This window comes from Spermophilus citellus (assembly GCF_964194105.1).
Source record: "Spermophilus citellus genome assembly, chromosome: 4".
Taxonomy (NCBI): Eukaryota; Metazoa; Chordata; class Mammalia; order Rodentia; family Sciuridae; genus Spermophilus; species Spermophilus citellus.
In genome coordinates this window covers 226761660-226774893 of record NC_138185.1, presented here as the reverse complement: position 1 = coordinate 226774893, position 13234 = coordinate 226761660, and the positions used below count along the sequence as shown (strand labels likewise).

Genomic DNA, 13234 nt, shown 5'->3' with positions numbered 1-13234 from the left:
CCATTAAATGCCGCCGCCCGGGGCGGGGGGCGGGCCGGGGGCGGGTCCGGGCGCTCGCGGTGACGCGCCTCGGTGACCTGCGGCCCTGCGGCTGCAACTACCGCCCCTTGGTCGCCGCTGCCCGGGAGCGCGTCGGGTGGTGGGTATGGCGGAGGCGCACCGACACACAGCAGTGGAAACCGGTGTCCCGCGCGCGACCCCCGCAGGTGAGCCTGTCCTGCCTGCAGCGGGGATCGCTGTGCTTCGTCCCCGCCCCGCCGGACTTGCCGGGCCCAGGACTTCAGGGTTCGAAACTGCGGCGGTGGGTCTCCCCTACTGGGCGCGAGTGTGGTTTGCAACCGGGGCTGCGTCTTCGCGCGCACCTGGAGGGTCCTCTCTCCCTGCCTCACTTGCCCGCCGTGAACCCCAGAATCCTCGGACGGGCGCGCGCCCCCTAGCGGTCCTGGAGAGACGCGCATGGCGCCCTCTCTCAGGTCAGGGTCCTCCTCTATGCACTGTACCGGCCCGGGGCACTGTTGCGCTGGGTCTGGCTGTAGCGTGCAGGTGGCTGCAGCACCCAGCCCTCAGTAGCCAAATTTGGGGTAGAGGGACCACGCTGTCAGGGTCACCTGATGTGCACCACGTCAAGGTAGGGCCTAGGTTTCCAGGAGCCCCCAGACCAGACCTCCCTCCTTTCCCAGAGGAGGGACTGAGGGCCCAGAGCGTTGGCCACGGTCTGCTGGCGCCTGTGCACCCGGTTGGGTGCACTGCTCACATCCCTCCACCTGGCTCCAGGTGGACCTAGCTTGGAGGGCTAGCCTGTGACTGTAGGCCTGGAGGAGGCTAGCCCAGAGCTGGAGAGGGGGCCTCGAAAGGGCCCAGGCCTGGGAGACACTGCCTTCCTTCTCTCCCTGGGGGCTCCCTGTGCAAAAGGGCCCGAAGCTGACTGGCTCACTTGTGGATGTGGCTCACAGAGCTGCCAGGGGCCTTGGGCTCCTGAGGTGGCTCTCAGGTCCATGGCAAGGAGTCCAGGGTGACTGGACAATGTCCATGAGGAAGGATGTGGACCCTTGGCTTGTCCCAGAATAGGAGAGTGCTGCAGCCCCTGCCCTCCTCCTCCTGTGGCCTCTCCACTCTCTTCTTCCCCCTCCCCCCTGGAGACCTAGCCCCGTCCCCTCAGCCTGTTCCCAGCCACATAGACTGCACCAGCTGCCCTTGCCCTGCTCCTGCCGGGGCAGGTCCCTCTGGACACTCCCTGTCCCTGGGTTGCTGTGGTGAGAATGCCTCCTGGGGCTGCAGCAGTCAGGGGGCCTGGAACTGGAAGACCACATTCCCAGGAGAGAGCTGCAGCCTTTCCACATAGACCGCATGACCTGGCCTTGCTCCAGCCCAGGGCGGTGGTGAGGCAGGGCAGAGGGCCCCTCCAGGGAGGCAGAGCAGGCTGACCCACCTTGCACTATGGCTGGGGTGCAGCTGGGGGTGCAGCAGACAGGAAGGACAGGGCCTTATCAGGGGAAACCGGGGTTGCTTGCCAGGGCTTCGTGTCCAGGAGAGAGGAATTGGGCCTGTGAATGCCCAATTTAAACGCACATCAGACAAAGGGTGCTTGCCCTTGTCCCACTGGGGCACTAGCTCTCCTCACTGGGGAGACCCTGGGCTCAGGGTCAGTAGGTGTGAGTCAAGATTTGGAGGAATCAGGAGCCACCTTGATGGCCCTACCATGGGGGCTTAAACAGGCAGTTCAGGGCCAAAAGCTGGCCTGGGGCACTGATTCCCCCAGGCCTGAGACTATAAATAGCCATGGGCCTGAATGGGGGGGGGGGCAGGGCTTTTCTAAAAACAGCCCTGTCCAGGCCCCACAGCGGAGGCCCTGACAGTCACATGGCCCTTCCCAAATTAGAACCCTCCCCCCCTGTAGCAGACCTGTCACCACAGTGGGCACCACAGCAATCCCAAAGCCGGGGACTCCCAGCCTTGAAGCTGTGCACCTCAGACAAGTGGCCTCAACACCACATTGTGGGCCCAAGGGCCACCATGGAACGATGTCACAGATGGTGGCCAGGACACACACAGATGCTTGCACCTACACAGCATCCATGAACCGGCTCTGTGGCAGGGACCCAGCTCCCGCTGGGTTAGTGTTCACCCTGGTTGTAACCCGCTCAGCTGATGTGGGGGGAGGGCAGTGAGGACAGGGCCCTGGAGGTGCCTCACTGTGGGCCGCCTCCCCGCCCCTGTAAGGAGGAGGGTGGGGTCCCCACAGGGCACACAGTCCAATACTTGGCACCTTTGGAAGTTTGTGGGGGACAGAGGGAGGGAGGAGTCGAGCTCTCTAAAAACTACAGCGAAAGCGGGAGTGGAAGACACAGCCGCTTCCCAAGACAGCTCGCCATTTCTTAAAAAGTGAAACCCAGCTGCTCTTCCCTGGGATGTACCTCCGAGCAGCGAAAACAGCCCACACAAGGACAGCGTGCCAAGCTGCGTCCTTCACAAAAGTGACGGATGGGTGGAGACCAGGCACGCGGTCTGGAGCCTAGAACAAGGCAGCCAGGGACTGCGATGTGCCTGCACCATGGCACAGCGAACCTCGGAAACAGGCAACAGGCCAGCCACAGAAGGTCATGTCCAACCTCCCTCACACGAATGTCCAGCAGAGGCAAACCCATGGGCATAGGAAGCCGTGAGCCTGCTCATGGGAACGCTGGGCTCTCCGGAAGCACCCCAGGCCTGCTGGTGGTGGCTTCATGGTCCTGTAGACGGCCAGTGCTCACAGTGGGCACAGTTTGCAGTATGCAAGTCATGCCTGGCTCATGCTGTGGTCAGGGACTGCCCACCACCTGGGGGCCTTGTCCTGTGCCATGGGGGAGCAGGCAGGCCTGCTTTCCCACTTCCCCAGGGCCCCCAGGCCCTCACAGCTGCTCTGGAGTGAACATGTCAATGCACGTTTCCATGAAGCAGAGAGGGCTGCTGCTGGCCATTGAGGAGGACCGCCGTGTGCCCTCAAGGAAAGCAAAAGTCTAGCACCAATCTCAAGGTAGTGGTGGCCTTCCCGTGTTGGACAGGCTCTCTGGACAGTGCCCAGGGAAGTCCTGGGAGAAACTGGCTAAACCCAGGCGGCTGGGCAAAGGGCAGATGGACAACAGCTGCTCTGAGCGGCAGGGAGGGCTGAGTCTGGCTCAGCAGGCCTCCAAGTGAGGGCCTGGGCAGTGGCTTGGGAGGCACTGCGCCTTGTTCCCTTCTGGGTGGGCATGGCCCAGCTTGAGGGAGCCTTGCAACAGGGCACCCTGCCTGCCTCCCTTCACCAGGAGACCTGAGGGTCCTGGGTGCAGGTGCTCGGGCCCGACGGCTGCTCAAGTGTGCAGCTGGCTCTGCAGGCCCCCGCCCAGCAAACCTGACAACCGGGGCAGCTCACGGCCAGGCCTGCTTGGTTTTTTTTGGAATTGAACCCAGAGGCACTTTACCACTGAGCTACCTCCCCAACACCTTTTAGTTTTTATTTTGAGATAGGGTCTTGCTAAGTTGCTCAGGCTGGTCTCAAACATGCAGTCCTCCTGCCTCAGCCTCTTGAGTCACTGGGATTGTAGGTGTGGGCCACCATGGCTGGCTGCTGCACTGATATATTTTTAAGCTGTAGATGGACACAATGTCTGTATTTTATTTATTTATTTTTATGTGGTGCTGAGGATCAAACCCAGTGCCTCACTGCTGTGGTCAGGGACTGCCCACCATAGTTATTTACATGTGCTAGGTAAGTGCTCTGACATTGACCAACAGCCCGGCCCCTAATTTTTAAAAAATTTAATCTGAAAGGTGTTTGCTTCAAACCCCTGCACTCCCCCAACCTGCCACCCCTCCCTCTGTCCCTCCACCCACTCTCCACAGGAAGAGTGCTGAGGGGGTGCCTGCCCTCAGGCCCCCTATTCCCTCAGGAATAAGTGGGCGAGGCACCTGAGGGAGGCCCTGGAGATGCAGCAGACTCCAGGCTGGACCAGGGAGAGCCCTGTCCCCCTCCGCTCCACCTCCTGTTCCCCTTTCCACAGGGCAGAGACCTTGCTCACCATCCCCTGCCCCGCCTGCTATCCCACCCACTCCTCCATCTGCCTGCCCCTCTCTTCCCTCCGCCACCCCCAAGCTGTTGGGAAGGCAAGACAATGGGGTGGCACCGTAAGTACCCCTCCACCCAGCCCACGGCTCGGAACACAAGGTCACAGCTGACCAGGCTTGGTTTTTATTGGTCAGAGTCCTTGCTGGCCTCCAGCCTCCTCAGCACACACCTGGGGGTGGGAGGAGGCAGGGCCGGGCTGCCCCTCACAGGGCAGATACTGAGGAGACCCCCAGCAGCTGCTGAGAGCCACCATGTGGCTGCGCAGGTGGACCCTCCCCATCCCTTGGGGCCAGCTCAGCGCAGGGTTGGCAGGCCTGGCTGTGTCCATAGGCAGACCCCTCCCTACCTCCAGGGGCCAGAAATGGAGGGGGCGTTGGCCTGCCCACAGCAGGGCCCGCCTCACCCTAGGCCTGGAGCCCCCTCACCATCCCCAAGCCAGCTGCCTCGAAACAGTGAGGCCTCAGGGGACAGCATTCCAGTTAAAAAGCAGCTGAGCAGTGGCAGGCTGGACAGGGGCGCTGTGCCCACTACAGGGGCCCAGCCCCCGAGGGCCGTGGAGGCGATGCAGGCAGATGGGAGGAGCCCACTGTGGCACATGCAGGTGCAGGGCTGGGTGGTGGCTGAAGAGCAGATCACCAGGTGGGCGTGCAAGAGGCCCGGGGGGGAGGGCGGGCCCAGGGCATGGGTGCCTGCGGGGTTCCAGCCAGGACGACCCAGGGAGGCTTCCGGAGGCCCTGGCTGGGCAAGGCACGGAGGTTTGGTTCTCAGGGGCTCAGTCCCAGCCTGGCCCTGGAAAGCTTCATTCATTTCTAACATTACATCCAGCTGCCCACTGCTGTGCCCAGGCTGGCCAGGGCTCTCTCACTTGGCTTTGGGCTTGGGTCTGAGGCCTGTGGAAAGGAAGAGAAAATGACATCATAAGAAACTACCTTGCTGGGGACGACTCCGGGTGCCCTCTTCAGGGTCCTAGGCCCCTGCACTCCTCTACAACCATTGCCAGGACTGAGTTATGTATCCCAGGTCCACTCTGACCCCAGGGTCTTTCCCTGGGGCAGCAAAATTTATCCAGGTGGAAGGTACCTACATGATGTGAGCAGGAGGCACCTGTGGAGGGCCCGTCTCCACAAGGCTTGGTGCCCTGAGCTGTATCCTCTGCTGAGATGGGACCACGTGGCTCAGCTCCCCCATGTCCACACTCACTGATCCCACCTGGAGCTCCCTCCATGCCTGACCCTCCGCTGGACTCTGTCCTGCCTGTTTTCCATTGCATGCTGAGAGCCCCAGGGCTCAGTGCCAGCAGTCCCCTCAGCTGGACCACCTCCCTGCTGACCCCACAGGTGCCCTGTCCCCAGCACCCTGGGCTCCTGTCCATGGCCTTTACTCAGCTATCCCAAGAGCCCTCCCTTACTGCCACCCTGGTACAGGGAGTATCCTGGCCTCCCCAGGGGGACCTGGGTTTGAAATCCCAATGTTCAAAAGAGACAGTGAGCAGGAGCAAAGGTAAAATCACTCAGGGGGACTTCAGGACCCTCCCACCCCAGGGAACCAGACGGGAGGGCACTGCAGGCTGGGCCCAGAGTAGGGGTGCTCAGAGAACGGGGGGGGGGGGGGGGGAGGGCTGCGGACCCAGAGGCACAGGAAAGGGCCGGGCTTGGTGGAGCACCCTGCACAGGAAAGGGCCGGGCTTGGTGGAGCACCCTGCACTGAAGTCAGAGGCAGCAAAGGAAGGGGAGGAGACCTAGAAGAGACGATGGGCACCCTGCTGCAGGGTGGCAAGGGGCGTGTGGCTCTGGTGGCACCCCAGCTGTAGCCTTGCATCCTGGGAGGTCTGTGGCCACCACCGCCTCAGCTACGAGTCAGCTTCACGTCAACACAGAGCCCAGGCCCTCCCGGCGCCCTCTGCTAGGGTTCCTGTCCCCACCGGGGGAGGCCACCCAGACACACCAGAGCCACAGGATCTCCCAAAACATCAGAGGAGACAAGAGGCAGGACCTACGGAGCGGAAGGCACTGAGTAGTGACTCCAAATACCCTGGCTCCGGACAGAACCTCGCCTCTAGAGACACCAGACACCCCCTCTCGGAGGTGCCGTGGGACACGGGCCGTGTCTGCCTAGCTGCTCTGGTGTCTAGGGTGCTCCATGGGCCTCCGTGTTTGGCAGATGTCACTGTGCTAGGGTTTGGAGTGAGGTGTCCCCCAAGGGTCCATGCGAGACAATGCAGGAAGGTCAGAGGAGCCTCAGCCAGAGAGTCAACCCCCTGGTGGGGTTAACTGAGTGGTGACTAAGTGGCGGCTGTGGCTGGGAGGTGGCCCTGGGCGTGGCCTTGGGTCTCTATTTTGTATCTGGAGAGAGGAGTCTCTGCTTCCTGGTCACGGGTCAGCTGCTTCCCTGGGCCACACTCTTGGGCCATGATGTCCTGCCTCATCTTGAGCCCCGAGGAGTGGGGCCTGCTGTCTCTGGTCTGAGGCCTCTGAAACCATGAGCCCCCAGATCGCCTTCTCCTCCTCTCCAGTTGTGCTGGCCGAGGCCCTTTAGTCACAGCAGCAGAAACGCTGACTAACACCCTGGGTGACGAGGGCAGCCTCACGCCACCCACACTCTCCCGCGGCCCTCCAGCCTGGCGGGGGGCAGCACAGGGTGGCGAGGCTAGGCTTTGCCGTCTGCACTTCTGGGAGAGGGCACTGTTGTCCTGATCCTGTCAATGTCCTGTCGGGGCCACGTTTTCCCAGAGAGCTGGGACACTAGAAGGGCAGGACTTCTTCCTGGGGCCCCGGTCACCCAGGTGGTAGTTCTCTGGGGACGACAGAAATGAAGCAGGTGCAGACTGAGCCAGGGTGGCACTGGACCGGGGCCACGTGTCACTGCCAGCCCTCCAAGCCCACAGACTACATGTTCCCACTGTCCCCTAGGCCAGGGCAGCAGCTGGGAGAAGAGCTGTGAGGACACAAGCTAGCCTCTGGGGGGAACTGGGTGACCTGATAGCCCAGCTCAGAGAGTAGCCCCAGGCAGCAAAGGCTCGGGCCAAGCATAGGTGGGCCCCGCAGCGAGGGCCGACTGACTGTAAGGAGAAGCACACCTTCTGGTCTCCACTGGTCTGGCCACCGCACAGCAGACCCCACCCAGAACCTAAATCCCGAGCATCAGGCCTGGCCGTGTGCAGCGTGGCCAGATGTGGCCACCGGAGCAGTGCTGCGGGTGATGGCCCCTCAGCTGAGCTCACAGAGCTCGTGGCTAGCCGGGCTCTCTGCCCTCCCTCAGACAGGCCAGGCACCCGCGGGGGCCAGGCTGCTCGAGCTGCATCTCAGCCTCTTGGGCACATCCACTGCCCTGGCTGTCCTGTCCGTATGCGGGCCCTGGAGACCAACTGACACACACTGCACCTAAACAGCCTGCAGTCTCAAGGACCTGGCCACAGGGCAGGGGGGGTCTGTCCACCCTTGTCCCTAGCCAGGACAGTATCTGCCCCTGGCACTATCCTGGTCTCTTTACAGCCTCCCTGGGAGTGTGCTTGGCCAACACCTGGGCCACAGCAGGACTGCAGTGGACCTGGGAGGCCCAGCCTTAGGTGCCGACTTGGAGTGAAGGTGTGGGCTCAGCAAAGCTGCAGGTTAGCGGGCAGCAGTTAGGGCTTAGACGTGGGGTAGGAGCAACCTCAGCCTGTCCTGCTGGCCAGAAGATTAGGCCACCCCCAAAGACCTGGCACTGTGTCCCAGGGGCCCAGAGTCCTGAAGGGAGCCCGGCTTGGTGCTGTCCACCCGCCCTCTCGAGGCCGTGTGCCTGGGCCAGCTCTGAGGTTGCATCCTGTGCTAGCAGAGGAGGCGGCAGGAAAGCGAGGCTAGGCAGCCTGGCCCTCCCCAGCAGGGAGGGCGGGAAGGAGCCCGCCACCAAGGCCTGGGCATTTACGCCCAGGAGGCTGGAGGGAGGCCAGGGTTAGCATCCTGCAGGCTGAGGCCCAGCGCTCGCTGCCACCGTTAGCCCACAGGCGCCAGCGCGTACATACCTCACTGGACGGCACACAGTCTTTTTGTTACATTAGCGTCAGAACCAGGGGCAACTTCTGCTTTCAAATAAGAGAAACTACTCTCAGCACTTGTCACAGGGGAGAAACCCTGAATGAGGCATCTGGGGGCCGCGGGACCAGGCCAGCCTCACCAACGTCCCCAGGACCATGTGCCACTGGGGTCCAGTGCCCCAGTTCCCTGGCCACTGAGCCCAAGGCAGCTGCATGCCAGTCTACCCTTCACAGCCTCTGGCTGCAGCCGCCCTGCCCCCAGGCCCTGTGGGAGTGGGAGTGGGGCAGGGTCAGTGGGTCAGGGGAGCAGCAACCTGTCAGCGGAGGCCCCCATAGCTGCCCGCCTGTGTGCGGCTTGCTTCCCCGGGCGGTGCGCCCAAGACTATTCAACCCTCTCCAGGGTGGGGTTGCGCCTGCAGCACCCCTGGAGAGGACAGGAGAGGGGCCGCTGGCAGCAGGGAGAGGCCGGGCCCGTGTGGGGCGCAGAGCTTGACCACAGGCCGGCAGCCCTACCTGTGCTGGCCTGGCCCCAAGTTACCTTCCTGGCTCCTTGAGGGACGCTTCTTCCTTCGCTTGCTTGTCCCCTTTGAGGCCCGGCCTCGGGACCTGGGGAGGGTGCCAGACCCCGAGGAGTCTGTCACTGCGTCCTCGGAGAAGGACTTGTCCAAGGATGTGTCCAGTGCAGACTCAGGGGCTGTGTCTTCCCCATCCTCGTCCCCACCAGGGCCTGTGGCGGGGAGGCCAGCACTTTGGCCCTGGATAGCTGTGTCCTCTGGTCCTTGGCCTGTGCCGTGCGCCTTGGCCTGGTGGACGCCCTGCAAGCCTCCAAGCTCCTCCAGGTCCTGGCTTGAACTCTCAGGCCCGGGGGGCTTGTCTCCAGAGAATTGGAGGGGCTTCAGGGCCCGGGTGTCTCCCAGAGTCACTGGCCAGGCCCCCTCGGAGGGCTGGGGATTCAGCGTGTCCTCGGGGGCCAGGAAGTCACTGGCATCCACGTACCAGGAGGAGCGCCTCTCCAAGGGCCGCGGACTGCCCTCCTCCCCGGGGGGCCCTGGGCTGGGAGTCACAGCATCCACCAGGTCCCAGCTCTGTGGCCTCCCAGCTGCAGCAGCATCAAGGCCCAGCTCAGGGGCGGGGTGGCTGGCGTCCTCACAGGGGCCCTGGGCAGGGTCACTGGCGGCTGCTGTAGATGGAGGGACGCGTCAGTGAAGGGCCAGCCCAGCCCCTCTCTGGACAGCCCTCCTGACCCCCAGGCGCATCTGATTCCTTCAACTCCACCGTTTCCGGGGTCCCCATGTGTGGCTTCCCACAGGCTGGACAGGGTCCTGCATCCTCACTCTGCCCACAACATGGACAATAGAGGGCACCCCAGGGGCCACATGAGCCACCCCCGTCCCCAGATCCTGAGGTGGCCACCTGGGAATGGGGGCCTCTCCCCGAGGCCTTCCTGTCCCACCACCTCAGGTCCCCGAGCCCCAGGGACGCAGTGGGCACCGTCCCCCATGTCCCCTGGCTGCTCAGAGGCTGGACAGACGCCTCCACCCCGGGGCAGCCCCCTTGCCACGCTGTCAGAGCTGCCCCCTGCTGTCCCCTCCCTCCAGTGCCCCCAGGGAACCCGAAGAGAGGAGGAGGGCCAGGGTCTCACCTGGCACTGTGGCCCGCAGGAGTTCTGCTGAGGCCTTGCTGCCCACCTCGCTGTCCCCCCGGCCTCGGGCCGTCTTGCGCAGCTGGAAGCCCTTCCTGATGTCGGCCAGCAGGGCATCGATGACACACACCTCCTCCTGCCTCCCAGGGCCCTTCCTGACTGAGGAGCCAGAGACAGGCAGAGAGCTGCTCTCAGCCGCAGGAGAGGCCCGGGGCGGTGCTCTGGGGGGAGGCACCCCACCTGGCCCTGCCCCCCCAGGCCTCACCAGGCTTCCCATCCTCGCCCCGCGGCCTCCGTGCCTCCTCCTCTGCCAGCTGCTGCTTCCTCCTCTCCGCCTTTGCCACCTGCTCCTTCCTGTCCTTGTTCTCCTGTGCAGGCAGACAGGAGCCCCATTGCCCGGCTCTGCAGCCCCCAGTCACCCTGTGAGCCTTCGGTGGGCATGTCCCCCTCCCTGGGCTGCAGGGGCACAAGGGACAGGCCAGGCTGGCTCACGTGGCTGTACCCACCCACACCCCCTAGACTGAGGGGCAACTCTGCCCAGGGCCTTTCCTGGCTCACCTTCAGGGCACGGGTGAAGAGGTCCCGGAAGATCTTCATGGTGCTGAAGGTGTCCTCCAGGGACAGCTGCTGGGGGTCCTCACACAGGTAGTCGGCCAGCTCCAGCTTCTTCTGCTCGATGGCCTCAAACACCTTGTCCAAAGCCTGGGAGGCCGCGATGCTGTCCTGATGGCAGGGGCTTGGTCACCACCCAGGGCTCCCAGGCTGGGCCCAAGGGGAGGGTGGGACCCCCCTGCATCAGGAGGTGGCAGCCACAGCCTCCAGGCACAGGTGTCAGCCCAGGACCGATGTGGGCGTTGTGCACCCCTGGGTGCCTGGGGCCCAGGCTCAGGGAGGCCCCTCTCTCCCAGAAATGAAGCCAGGAGCCCGAGAGGCCACCCTCCCCGGAGGCCTCCTGGGCTCTGCTCTGCCCACAGCCTAGCCTCCCGGGAGCCCACCAGGCAGCCTGGCTGCTAGCCCCAGGGCCCCTCCTGCTTGCCTGGAGGCGCTGGGCATACTGCTCCTGCACCTCCGGGTCAGAGGTGGACACCTTCCGCTCCGTCCCCAGAAGCTTCTTCAGGTTGGTGCTGGCTTCGGAGCGGATAACCTCCAGGTTGATTCTGAAAGGCGTCAAAGGGTTGGGCCTGGTCAGGGGATAGCTGAGGTCCAGCCACACTGCGAATGTGGGGCCCTGCCCACACCCTACTGGGGCCTTAGGCTTCGTACACTCCAGGTGCTCGAGACCCGGCCCGCTGGTGCCTCGTGGTGGGGACCGGAGCTCAGGGCTGAGGTCTGGCCTGGGCTGCAGGGGTCGGGCTGGGGAGAGCTGCCTACCCTGCGGCCTGGGAGGGCTGTGCCAGGTCCTGGGGCAGCTGCAGGAGGTCAGGGTGGCTCTTTTCCACTTCCTGCAACAGGATGCATCTATGAGACCCTATTTTGGCCCCCCACGTACCTGGGGATGCCCCTGCCCCGGCTCAAACTCTGAGCAATGAGGCCCAGGAAGTCCTCAGCCCTGGGGCCCTCCTGGGTCCTCTGGACCCTTCCCTGGGGCCTGGCTATGATCTTGACAGGTGTGATTTGCCTTGGGACTGCCTCACTCCCAACAGGGGTGGGTGTCCTGGGGCAGGATGGAGGACCGTCCTGGCACGGGGATGCAGGAGGGAGGCGTGCTGGGGAGGGCCTGTGGCGTGGCTCCAGCAGGCTGGAGGGAGTCCTGGGGAGGCTGGGGTGCGGGCTTGGGCAGGGGGCACACTCCAGCCTGCCCGTCCTGCTGGGGCCCACCTCCAGCACGTGGTGCAATAGCGTCACCCGGTTCTGCTGCGACTTGGTCTCTGTGAGCTTCAGCAAGGTGCTCATCTTGAAGCCATCAGCGTCCCCGGTGTGGCTGCCCTGGGAGGGACTGGGAGTGAGTCTCCCTGTCACTCCAGGGCCTAGAGGGCGGAGGGGTAGGTCCCTGACTTACATAGTTGAGGAAGTTCCCGATTTTCAGGATCAGTTGGCAGAAGACAGGCAGCCGGTGACTGGTGAGCAGGCCTGCAGGCGGGCAGGGCTGAAGGCGGGCACAGAGGCCCCAGGCCCCAGGTGCCCTGGCATGAGGTCTGTTCCTCCCTCCCCACCCTCAAGCCCCTTGCCCCAGCTCAGCCCAACATGGGGAAGAACACGGGGCAGGGGCTCAGTGGGCATGAGCCCTTCACCACCAAGCTCAGAGGCTCTGGGGTGGAGGTCTTCTGGACCCTCACAACCCCTGGGACAGATGACCACCACCTGTTCTTCCACTAGGGCCACCAGGGTACTGGGAGGAACCTTCTGGAACCCTCAATGCCCTTGTTCTCAGCTAAGCACCCCTCTGGGGAGCAGGGAGCCCTCCTGGCTCAGTGGCTGAGATGGGAGGGGACGTCCACTGCGCCTTGGTCATCAGGTCCCACCTGTGTCCCTGTTCTGTGGTTTGGCAGACCCCTGCCCATTCCTCACAGGTGGCAGTCTGCACGTGCACCTGTGTATGCATGTGTGTCTGACAGGTGTGTGCATGTGCATGTGTGTGAGGTGTGTGTATGTGTCTGAGGTGTGTGCGTGTGTGTCTCACACATGTGTGTATGTGTGTGTCTGACAGGTGCATGAGTGTGTGTATGTGTGTCTGAGGTGTGTGTGTGGGTCTGACAGATGTGTGTGTGTGTGTATGTGTCTGAGGTATGTGTGTGTCTCACACGTGTGTGTCTGACAGGTGCATGTGTGTGTATGTTTATCTGAGGTGTGTGTGGGTCTGACAGGTGTGTGTGTGTGGTATGCATCTGAGGTGTGTGCGTGTGTGTGACTGACAGGTTTGTGCCTGTGCGTGTGTGTGAGGTGTGCATATGTGTCTGAGGTATGTGCGTGTGTCTTACACGTGTGTGCATGTGTGTGTCTGACAGGTGCATGTGTGTGTATGTGTGTCTGAGGTGTGTGTGGTGTGTGTGTGTGCGTCTGACAGGTATGTGCACGCATTAGTCTGCCTTCACTTGTGCCAGTTGTGCCAGTGTGTGCAGGACACTGCGTACACACGTGTGTCTGATGCATTTGTGTCTCTGGCGGGGGCAGCAGTGGAGACAGGGTGGTCTCTGGTGAGGTGGGGGTGGGCACCCCATGGGCCCTCTGCAGCTACCACAACTCGGCCTATAGCAGGAGCCCCTGTCCCCTCCTGCTGGTAGGCCCGTCCCCAGGCTCCCCAGCCCCACTCACTCTCACAGGCGGCGAGCACCAGCTGGGCCTTGGGTCGCACCATGTCCAGCACAATGGCCGTGCCCTCACACAGCAGCATGCACTCCAACCGCAGCTGGTAGCTGTCCAGGCAGAGCAGGGGTCAGGGCTGGGGGCTCCCAAAGCCTGCCTGACTCTGCAGTGTGGGGGCCCTCAGAGTCCACTGGGCACAGAGTTCTGGATTTGGTGGGCAGGGCAGAGGAGGAGTCCCACAGCCTGGACCCTT

At 63.3% G+C, this 13234-nt stretch overlaps 1 protein-coding gene across 4 annotated transcripts in view; it reads right to left on the bottom strand.

Annotated features, from left to right (window-relative positions):
- Positions 1 to 4193: 4193 nt before the first annotated feature.
- Positions 4194 to 13234, bottom strand: part of INF2 (inverted formin 2) — a 29192-nt gene continuing 20151 nt past the window's right edge. For 2 of the 4 annotated variants that reach the window (XM_081288911.1, XM_081288913.1), the window contains exons 13-23: positions 12991 to 13091; positions 11738 to 11808; positions 11557 to 11664; positions 11110 to 11180; positions 10775 to 10895; positions 10297 to 10461; positions 10004 to 10106; positions 9739 to 9897; positions 8635 to 9276; positions 8085 to 8141; positions 4194 to 4974 (exon numbers count right to left, since the gene is read on the bottom strand). In XM_081288911.1, coding sequence (XP_081145037.1) covers positions 8086 to 8141; positions 8635 to 9276; positions 9739 to 9897; positions 10004 to 10106; positions 10297 to 10461; positions 10775 to 10895; positions 11110 to 11180; positions 11557 to 11664; positions 11738 to 11808; positions 12991 to 13091 — 1597 coding nt within the window. In that variant the 3' untranslated portion in view covers positions 4194 to 4974; position 8085. Of the gene's footprint in view, positions 4975 to 6647; positions 6878 to 8084; positions 8142 to 8634; positions 9277 to 9738; positions 9898 to 10003; positions 10107 to 10296; positions 10462 to 10774; positions 10896 to 11109; positions 11181 to 11556; positions 11665 to 11737; positions 11809 to 12990; positions 13092 to 13234 lie in introns of all 4 variants that reach the window. The other 2 variants (XR_014021335.1, XM_081288912.1) reach the window with 2 other exon arrangements.